General features: G+C 32.9%; 1 protein-coding gene across 2 annotated transcripts in view; it reads left to right on the top strand.

Moving 5' to 3' along the window:
- The window catches only part of LOC129803900 (mid1-interacting protein 1-like), a 79018-nt gene extending 69111 nt beyond the window's left edge, over positions 1-9907 (top strand). For both annotated transcript variants that reach the window (XM_055850776.1, XM_055850777.1), the window contains one exon: positions 4995-9907. In XM_055850776.1, the coding sequence (XP_055706751.1) occupies positions 4995-5540 (546 nt within the window). In that variant the 3' untranslated portion in view covers positions 5541-9907. The remainder of the gene's footprint in view (positions 1-4994) is intronic.
- Positions 9908-10990: the final 1083 nt, after the last annotated feature.

Below are 10990 nucleotides of genomic sequence, written 5' to 3' on the forward strand. Positions count from 1 at the left end.
AGGGGCGCTATTTTTAAAAAGAAATTTTTTAAATCTTATAAGTTAAATAACTCAAAAATTCCATTGTGCATCGGGCTGAAAATTTAGTATGTTGTAGCCGTTGATTATACCTATCAAACAAAAAAAAACCTTAAGTCGATCCATAACCCCTGACCCGAGCTATAAGGGGTCAAAGTTCGAACATTGACCGGCCTCTATCTCCGGTTCTAACTAACATAGCGACCTAAATTTTACCTTTTTGGTTTCGTCTCGATGAGCACTTTCAGATGGAAGTTCAAAAAGTCACCACAGGTGGCGCTGTGATAGCGTCAAACTTCATCGAAATTCAAAGTCACTTTTCTCAAAAACGGCATTGTGCAAGTTAATGAAATTTTAGTATGTTGTAGTCCAGTCTAGGACGTTTCCAAAATGGTGCGTATGCGCGCTGTGGTTAAAACAGAACCGGAGATATGAGGGGTCAAAGTTCACGAAATTCAAAAAATCATATCTCCGGTTCTATGTGACCGATTTTGATGAATGAGGGCTTAAACGAAAGATCTCATCAAATGCTACAACTTTCTAGAATATTTGAACTTCGTGGGACAAACACCAGGGGCACCACAGTCGAAAAACCAATTTCAATATCACATAACCTCAATTATCTCGACTGTCGCTGAACCGATTTTGATGATTACTTCAACATACTTGTAGACCACATTTGTCTCTACATTTCGTCCATACATCATTTTTCGATCAGACTACGCTATCACTCCGATTTTGCCGTTTAAGTGTGAAAAAATTGATTTTTCCAATAATAACGCTTTGAAATCACTCAGATGCCAATTTGACTGCCTCTACTCCACCAAGACACTTAAAATAGGGTTTTAAATGGAAAGTCCCACAGAATACAACAATTCTTTGATATAGTTGAAGTTCAACAAATGAACACTTGGGGCACTCTGGATGAAAAAACGAGTTAAGAAACAAAAAACCTCGCTTATCTTGGCTTCTGAGTAATCGATGAGATCATGTTCTATGGGAAAATTATAGAGAACATTCTGGTCTACATTTCATCCATATATCACTTTTCTGTCAGTTCATCCAAATCCTTGATATTTTGGTTTAAATACAAAATTTGTATAATTTCACGAATTTGATTCAAGATAACTGAATGGCGTCTCCCAACTTCAGCTCCAAATCGAATTTGCATGCACTCCGAGTTAGCTCACGTTAAGAATCTCACCTACATAAGCCGGTTAGGATTATCTGTCCCTTTTTTACATGAAAAAGTACTTTTTAATAGTTGACGTCTTCTAGATAAATATTCGGATAAAATTTTTGCAGGGGAACTTTTTCCAGATATATGACCTTTAAATTGAGCAATAAACATTTTAACTAACTTATGAATAGTCTAATGAGTTTCCGTTTAAATAGTTTTTTTTTAATGTTTGTTGAGATTTTAAAATTTTCATAAAATTTTACCCAAAATTGCAACATTCATTTTTATTTCGTATTAATTTTTTTGTATTTTTTTTTTCAATTTTAAATCTTAAACACCTATAACGTGCGTAGTTAGTTCCCAGTCTACTATTGTTTTTTTTTTAAAGGTATTGCAACCTTGAACAAGTTTTGACCAATTTTCAATCGATAAATAGACCGATAACAGGACAATTAAAAAACTATTCAAATCGCACTTGAATAGTATTGAACAAGTTTAAAAACGGTTTTAAACAGTAATGTATCGGCAATGAACCAGTAATAAAATTTATTTGGAATTTTTAAGTTTCTGTCCTATTTTGGGAAGGTTTTAAGATTATTTAGCAGAAAGTAATTTATTCATTTCAGGCTTGAAAGGTCTCGAAATTCTCAAGAAGTTCGAATTAAGTAATGATCAAGTAATGTTTGTTGTAAGTTTTAACTTTACGTTATCCTTGGATTATTTTTGAGAAAATCCTTAAACAATTTTTAAATAGATTTAAATCATCAATAAGCTGTCTTGTCTTGTAATTCTGAACAAGTCTGAACCAATATTAGTCAGTACCGAATCGGTAGTGAACCGGAAACTAAATTTAAATGCATCTTTATAAATTTCCCTAACTTGCACAGTTTTATAAATGTTTTTGAAGCAATTTATCAATCTAAAAATCAAAAAAAAATAATGAAGCGAAAATGAACCAGTCACAAAGTCCTTTTGGAACTTTTAAATGTTCATCCTATTTTGGGAGGGTTTTTGAGACAATGATGATTAACCAATTAAATCAAAAATAAACCGATTCAATTCAGACTTGAAAGATTTTGTTATTCTGAAGAAATGCTAATCGGTAATTATCCCAGTACAATAAATTTCGGTGTGAGTTTTATTTTTAATTTTTCTTTTGTAATACTTTTGAGACAATTTTCAATTGAATTTAAATCGGCAATACGCTGATTTTAATAATAAGGGTAATAATAATAATAAGCTGATTTTAATAATAATAATGATAAGTTAAGGGGAAGTCTTTCTTTTGAATGTTTTTAGCGCATAACTGTTCTCAAGTGCTTCTGTATTATCGATTTTTTTTGTTGATTCGTGTCTCGACTGTTTTCCCCAGTCCTCGCCGTGTTCTAAAATCACTAAACAGTTGTGACAGGAACCAACACTAAGAAAATTAGATAATGTAGAAACATTTGAGAAGAGTGCTTCTTATTTCTTTCAATGGGATATCATCATTATGATATCTGCACACTAGAGAAATTTATATCCTACACAAGCGTAGGGAATTTGCTTCAATATGGACATAAATTTCTCTAGTATGTAGAGGCCATTAGTCAAGATTGAATTAGGTGTGATTCCTTCTAATCACGCCTATTCTAATCCTCGGATTTTCTAAAAGTGCTGCGATCGAGCCGAAATTCACAGGGTTATGTTTTGAACATCCCTGACACCGAAAATCATAAGCCGGCAATTTCGGGTCCGGCCGGCCGTCCGTAGTACGCAATATCTCTGGTTTGGAAAGAGATATCTTCATAATTTTTTTTTAAATATATCTACTCGGGCGTACGACGATTTCTGTGCCATTAGTTTTTTGAAAAACCTTTTCTAAATCTGTTAAAAATCACGTTTTGTAGTTTATCTAGAAATCTATGCATGCGATTTTGAAAATGTTATGTTTATGTATGTAGTCCAGAAAATTTAGACCATTTAAAAAAAATTTAAGACATTCATCGAACAGTTCTCGAGATATTTCACTTTAAAGATTTCAATTTTAAGAAAATTTGCTAATAGCGTCAGGCGGGAAAGAAGCTGGAGAAGTGGCGTCGGACAAGCTTTTCCATATATAGCACCCTTTCTCTTTCTCTCTCTCCACATACACTCAGTCCCGGCATTAAGTCCTTCGGGATTATGCACATGACGGAATTATGCACATACAATTATGCAAGTTTGCCTACCATTGGGAGTCAATTTCTGAAATCGTTTTTAAAATACGCCTGAATGTATACTATGTTACGACGCGGGAAATTTGAAAACACTGTTCTTCTTTTTCAGAATAAAACTTTAATTTTTTTTTATTAAGGTATTTTTTTTTTTAAATATTCTAACCATTTATTGAAGAACTCTGGCCAAAAAGTACTGTTTTTTAATGCATTTCTATTAAACAGTTGAATCTTTTTGTTTGAAGTAGTTTTACTCCGCACGAAATTCGTTCTACGGAAGATTTATACAAAAGAAAGCCCCTGCGAGTATGCAAATTTTCTCGATGCGTAATGCCATTTCGCGCGTTTTTTTCAGTCCCGAAAATGTGCATAATGCCGGGATCTAGTGTAGTGGATCTATATTCGAAGATTTGTAAGGTGACATATACCATTCGCGATCCGCGATTTTTTTCGCGGATTCTCGCGAGACGCGAATTTCTTCGCGGATTTTCGCGGGGCGCGAAGTTTTCGCGGATTTTTGCGGGTCGCGTATTTTTTCGTGGGGCGCGAATTTGCTCGCGGACTTTCATGGGACGCGACTTTTTTCACGAAATTTTTCACGGATTTTCGCAGGGCTCGTATTTTTTCGCGGATTTTTGCGGGTCGCGTAATTTTTCGCGGACTTTCGCGGGACGTGACTTTTTTCACGAAATTTTTCACGTATTTTCGCTGGGCGCATATTTTCTCGCGGATTTTCGCGTGGCCCGAATTTCTCACGGATTTTCACGGGTTGCGAATTTTTTCACGGATTTTCGTGGGGCGTGTATTTTTTCGCGGATTTTTGCGGGTCGCGTATTTTTTCGCGTATTTTCCCTGGGCGCGTATTTTTCGTGGGTTATGAATAACTTCGCGGATTCTCACGGGTTGCTGACAGAGGTTGTAAACAGATGTAAAGTTTGAGGCCTTTGTCTCTCATAGTTTCCGAGATAATCGACTTTAAAGATTTTTAAACATTTTTAGACAATTTTTTTTTTTAGATTTTTAGACAATTTTCCTCATTAATAACGATAATATGCTTCATACACTTTAAGAATTATTAAACGAAATTTGCATTATTTATGTATAAATATCGTTCGAGTTTGCCACAATACAAATTTGCAATGAAGGAATCGTACGGTACGATTCGTACCTCTATAAATTGATCTAAGCTTATCACTGGCTTTTTACTATTTCTTCTACAAAATATGGGCTTAAAATTTTTGTTGAGACGATAGACTTGTGTAATAAATTCATACAAACAAAACAACGAAAACAGAAAAATTATATGGCCGAAATGTCATGAATTCGAGCACTCTGCGAATTTTTCATCGGCATTGTGTTTTTTAATTAACAAACATTCTGTTGCAATAACAATTTCAATTTTTTATGTATTCCAACGTTTAGACTACAATTAACAGATTCATCGATTTCCCTTTTTTTTAACAACGATTGAAACTAATTTGTTGTGAAAACTTTGCCAAGTAATTATTAAGTTCCCCGCCTGAAACTTCCGTTTGCAAAGTTTAAAAACGAATGAAATTAATAGTTTTTTTGGGGGCATTTTTTTTTGGTATAATTTTCAGGTGGGAGATTCTACTGATACAGTTCCAGTTTCGCCAAAAAATTTCCACCATGGCCATTCAAAGAGTAAGAAGCGGGATACAGTTCGGGAATACCTGAATTCGGCAGATCTCCTCAAGCTGTACAATATGCTGAATCTGGTGAAGAATGATCTGCTGTGGGCACGAAATGATACCACAGAGGAGGCGGTGAAGCAGGAAAAGAGTACAGGGGAGTTGAGTACAAATCTTGTCAAGGAGGAACAGGCCAGCAAAAGTGGGGAAACAAAGGAGGAAGTGGCAACGGTAAAGGGGCACGTTAGACGACCAAGCACCATCTCAATGTCCTCCTCCAATTCTGTGAGTACCCTGAGTGATTCAGAGAGTGAAATCTCCAATGAGAATGACTCGGGAATTGAGTCTGAGAGACGTCGGGATCTCGATAAGAGCCAAGAATTGGCAAAGCAATTCCGAACACACCTCCTTGGACTGTACAGGAGCCTCGAGCAGATGACAGAGGCAGCCAACTATCTAACAGCCCGATATCAGAGTGATGTGGGTCCAGTATAATTTTCTATTTAAAAAAAAATACATGCCCCAGGAGAAAAAAATAAGAGCAGGAAGAGGTTAACAGGAAAAGAAAAGAAATTATCAAAAAAAAAACTGATGGGAGCCAATGAGGGAGGGAGATAGAAAGATTGTACCAATCCCAAGCCCACCACCCAATTTTATATAGTCGTTAAAAAAAAGAAGAAAGAACTGTGAAGATGGAAAATCGCATGTCTTTATTTTGTAGAGCAAAAAAAAAGAAAAAAAAATCAACCAATAACTGAACCCCCACAGATTGCCACATGAGTAAGTCAATACTAAAATTATTTTCAAAAAAAAAGAAGAAATTTAGTTGCAGGGCAATTTCCTAATAATCTTTTCTTCCTTGGAAGACTCCTTGTTCCCCCAATTGAGGAGAAATCTTTATTTTTTCTCCTCCTTTTCGCTCAATTATTCATAATAAATTATTATACAATTCAGTCTAGTACTTTTCCTTTCCTCACAGTCACTGGTCGAGATATTAGGCGCATTTGCTTTATACAGTAGATATTTTAATAAATGGTCTTCTTGGTTTCCTAAAAATGTTCCTGGAGGAATATTACAGGAAATATTTGAAATAATTTTCAAACGAGATTTCAATTGCTTTGAAAGGAATTGACAGCTGTCATTTTAAATGACAGAAGAAAAATGAAAAAGGGAAGTTTTTCTCCTGAACGTAACAATGGACTTTTCCTCATGTTGGTCCGTGTCACGTGTGTTAAGTAGTTTTTGAATTTAAACGACGACGAAGACTGAGAAAAACAGTGAAGACAGGAACCAATGCAGAGAAAAGTCGATAAAGCAGAAGAACATGAGAACAGCTATGTACTAAAGAAAATGTTCAGGAGAGAGACTTCCCCTTTTTAGTTTATATTGGTACACTGAGAAAAAAAGAGGGTGCGATTAACTTTTTTTCATCATAACTTTAACACTTTAGGTGTAAAAATATATCAACATTTTTTAATGTTAATTTTACACCTTTTTAAGGGTAAAATTAACATGAAAGAGGGTAACTTTAACCCCCAATACACCTAAAAAGGGTAATATTTACACCGATTTCGGATCAATACTGCAGGGTAAAATTAATATTTCCGGAATGTTATTTTGACTTTTTCGGATTTCTCTCAGTGTATAGCACCATAACTCGGTTGCCGATCTGTCGATTTTTCTCAAGGATGAAACCAATCTGCCAATTTTATACAAAAATTGTGTCAATTTATTGCTATCTGCAAGGATCATGCCAAAATATTGATCTTTGCAAATATCGTACTGATCCACCGAGATGTCGATCTTTGCCAATCTTCTGATTTGTCAATGTCAGTAAAAATCTGCTAATCTATACAAATATTGACCTTCATTCCTTCTCAGTGAGATCCTTTGACATTTGCCAATGTAACTTTGACAGATGTCAAATATGTAATTAAAGCCAAAGCGACATTTTCTATAATCACTTCCAATAAAAATGTGTATCTTTCCAATAATAAATTATTTAATTATACAATTTTAAAATTCTGGACTGATTGTTACGTGGCTGTCATCGGTTTAATTTTGAAAGCTGTCACAATTATATTTCACAAACAAAAAGGAACTTTATGATTTTTTTTTAAAAAGTAGACTCATTTTAAATTCATAATAAGGGATTAAAATTTGTATTTGCCGCTAAAATTCTAATAAAATGTTTTTTTTCTGTTACAACAGTTAAAAAATATATCACTTTGACAGCTGTCAAATTTATGTCACAGCAAGACCGAATTTAGTTTTACTCTCAATTAAAAATCTAAAGAGATTTCCAGAAGAGAAATAGGTACATGTAACATATAAAACATGACAGAATTTCAATTTCATTTAACAGCTGTCAGGTGTATTTTCACAGTTGTCACAATTACATTATTATCAATGTGATAAAAGCATCGCAGCTTGCGTATAAGGTTTTCAATTATTATTTTATTCTTTTTTTATGACTGTAAAATTTTATTTTGGCAGTTGTGAAATTTATTATCTTAGAAAAAATAGGGGTTGCTTTTGCGTGACTTTAAAATTGTGAACTGATTCCCAGAGAAGAAGCGAATACGGTAAAGATCTAAAAACTTGATAGAATCTAGCCCAGTTTGACAGCTGTCGAAATTATTTGACAACTGTTCTTTTATTCAAAATTAGTAGCTTTTTCTATTCTGCACACTGAGCTCTGCGATATTGAGCTGATTGGAACCGAAATAGACAGATAAAAACCCATGAGAAAAGGATATTACTTCATCATATTTGACCGAATGTTATCATACTTTCACAGCTGTCAAATGTCATTAAATTGAGCTTTTTCTAATTTTTTTTCGGACAAAAGCAATCTTTATTGCGCTGGCACACATTTTCAATTGAGTGAAATTCAATAGATTATAATTTTCTTCTTCTCTTTCAAACTGAAATTAGATATAGCTCTCTCTTTCTGTCAAACGAAAATTGAAATTGAAAATGAAATTGAAATTTCAATTTTTATTTGACAGAAAGAGACAAACATATGTTATTTTAGTTTGAAAGAGTAAGAGGTAAAATTTCAATCGATTGAATAAAATAAAATTAGAATTCAATCAAATTTTAAATCCTTTTTGCAAGATTAGTATAAACTGACAGCTTTCAAAAGTTCAGTGTTTGATCGAATTTAACTTTTGACAGTTGTAAAATGTTTTTATTAAGTTATCAATATTATTTGTTCCCCTTGATCTCCCTTATTTTTTCTGCTAAATGTAGTATGGTCACTAAAATTTGTCCTACATTGACAGCTGTCAAAAGTTTAATGTTTGACCGCATTTGACTTTGATAGTTGTCAAACGTTTTAATGTTTTCTGACAGCTTTAAAAATTGACAACTGTCAATATTTATTTTTGATCAATATTTCCTGAAATATTCCAAGCAATTGAGAAGCCTAAAATGAAGACTCAGCCTGAAATTTTTCGACCAGGGAATGTCACTGTAAGATTTTTGTGTGTTAATGAGCCAAAAAGTCACAAAAAAATATTTTTCATCAGTGAAGAAAAATATTAACAGCTCATAAATTTATGTTGTTCAATGAGTGAAATGTGCTGAGAGAGTGAAAGAGAGCGTGAAAGTGTTTTAGTTTTCTGCGGAGAAGAAAAAAAAATATTTTTTGCATGAAAAGTATATTGCAAAAAAAACTGATCAAATTGATATTTATTTGATGGTTGAATGGAAGGAACAATGCTCAGTTTTGAAAATTTTCTTCTCACGTCTTAGCCTTTTCGCAATCATTTGAGGCCAATTTTCAAATCTCTTGGCCAATAGCGAATGGCGAAAAATTGTAAAAAAATAAAAAAGAAAAATTACGTGAGAAGGAAAGAGTGTGAAAGAGTGAAAACGCAGTGGCTTTAATTTCTAGAAATTCTTATAAAAATATTGGAACAAATTTGCAAAATGTTGCCTTGAAGAAAAAAAAAAATTATATTATTACATTTAGAAATGAGAGAAAAAAATAAGAAATCTTATTTAATTGTATGGAATTTATTTTACTTAGTAGGTGGTAATTTTCTCTTAAAAATAAATTGAGATGATAAGAAAATTATTCTCGATTTATGTAATTTTTCGGTATAGCTTTTCCAAATGATTTTTTTAATTAGTGAAGGCAAAGAGAAAATTAAATGATCAAGGAGAAATTAATTTAATGTCAAGTTTATTTTGTTTGAAAATAGACAAGATGTTATTGGTGTTTTGGCAATTACTGTATTGCTCAATCAATTGCAATATCTTCTTAACACCAAAATACTATATTTCTTAAATATTCATTCCGTATCCTAAGAAATCTCACAATTGAGCTACTCTGCAAAGAAAATGAAGAAAATGAGGAAGAGTAAAATATGGAATTCTATGTGTATTTATAGTCATATTTGAATAAATTGTATAAAGTGCAATTTTTTACAATGAACAAACACTCTTTGGGTGGTCTTTATTTGGAATTAAGCTGAGCCAACAATATTGTCTAGCCAAATAAAACTTATTTAAAAAAAAAATTAAGAAAATAAAACTGTAAGAGTTTTATTACAAAGAGAGGGGATTAAAGTAAAATAAATAAATTGAATATTGGAATTGTGCGATAGTGAAGAATGGATAAAATGAATGCGAGAGTGAAAACTATATTTTTTTTCTGTAAATGTTTGCATTTCTTATCTTTCTTTCCTCGAAGAACCTCTTTTAATTTTTAAATGTTAAATATCTGATATACATTTGTATAAAATTAAGCGGGTAAAGTTGATATATAATGTGAGATGATAAATTAATTATAAAGAAAAAATCTTATTTGTAAATAATGAATTGAAAATAAAATTTGTTAAAATACTTGTAAATATAACTGTTTTTAATTTTCTCAACTTGGGAAATATTTCTCAGCTTTTGGGAGTAACATCCTAGGATAAGCCCCGCCTACAAACAATTTTTGGCCACGCCCTTTAAAAAGGTATAGATAATTAACAGCGAAGTTTCACGATAATCTATGCTTAAATATTGCTCCGTTATCAAGAAATATTGCAAGATTGATCATTAATCTATGATCCTGTTTTTGATAAAATACTGCCCCAACTGCTGCCTTAAAACAGACAACGTCTGCTTAGAAATTTGTATGAAACACGAATATTTTCGGGATGATGTACTACAGTAGACTCTCTCTCAGTCGGGCATATGGGGCAAAATGTCATCCAAATTATGGAGAGATTTGGGCATCAAAATCATTGTAAATATAAAGAATCACGATAAAATAAGAGGAACTACAGCGAATTTGAACAAATTTGCTTTAAAATCAAACGTGAAAATTGTCAACAAAATTTTGCGCCCGATTGAAAAAGAACCGATTGAGCGAGAGTCTACTGTAAAACTCTTTAAGTCCTTAAAAATTAAAATCTTACTACAATTTTTTGGTATGTTTCTTATAGAGGGAGTTTCTTTTCTAAGGTTAAACGTCTTCAACTTTAAGACTGTTGCGAGCTTGTTTTTTATTTGTGTCTAAAGAAGCATTAAAAGGGTGTGACCTAAAGTATTTTATGGGAAGATCTTTCTCATAAGGTCAAACACTCCTTCCGTAAATCAAATTGAGGTGTAAGCGTACTCAGAGGTGAAGGATTCCCAACTGTTTTTGATTTATTCATCAGGAAAATTGAGTTTGAAAAGATATAAGGGGTGTGGCCTAAAGTAGTTAATGGATGAAGCTTTCTCAAAAGGATATAGTCTTTGGATTTCCGCTTTGCAGAAAATCAAAATAAAAAAAAGAAAGTGTATCGAAGGTTTTCCATTTGTTTTCGGTTTGTTTCTTATGAAAGTTGTTGTTTGTAGAGATATAAGGGGCGTGGCCTTAAGTAACGGATGGAGCTGAGCTTGCTTGGAAGGTATGGACTTCCTCTTTACAGAAAAATTAGCATTTAAAGAAAATACAGTGC

The sequence above is a fragment of the Phlebotomus papatasi genome, chromosome 2, assembly GCF_024763615.1.
Source record: "Phlebotomus papatasi isolate M1 chromosome 2, Ppap_2.1, whole genome shotgun sequence".
Taxonomy (NCBI): domain Eukaryota; kingdom Metazoa; phylum Arthropoda; class Insecta; order Diptera; family Psychodidae; genus Phlebotomus; species Phlebotomus papatasi.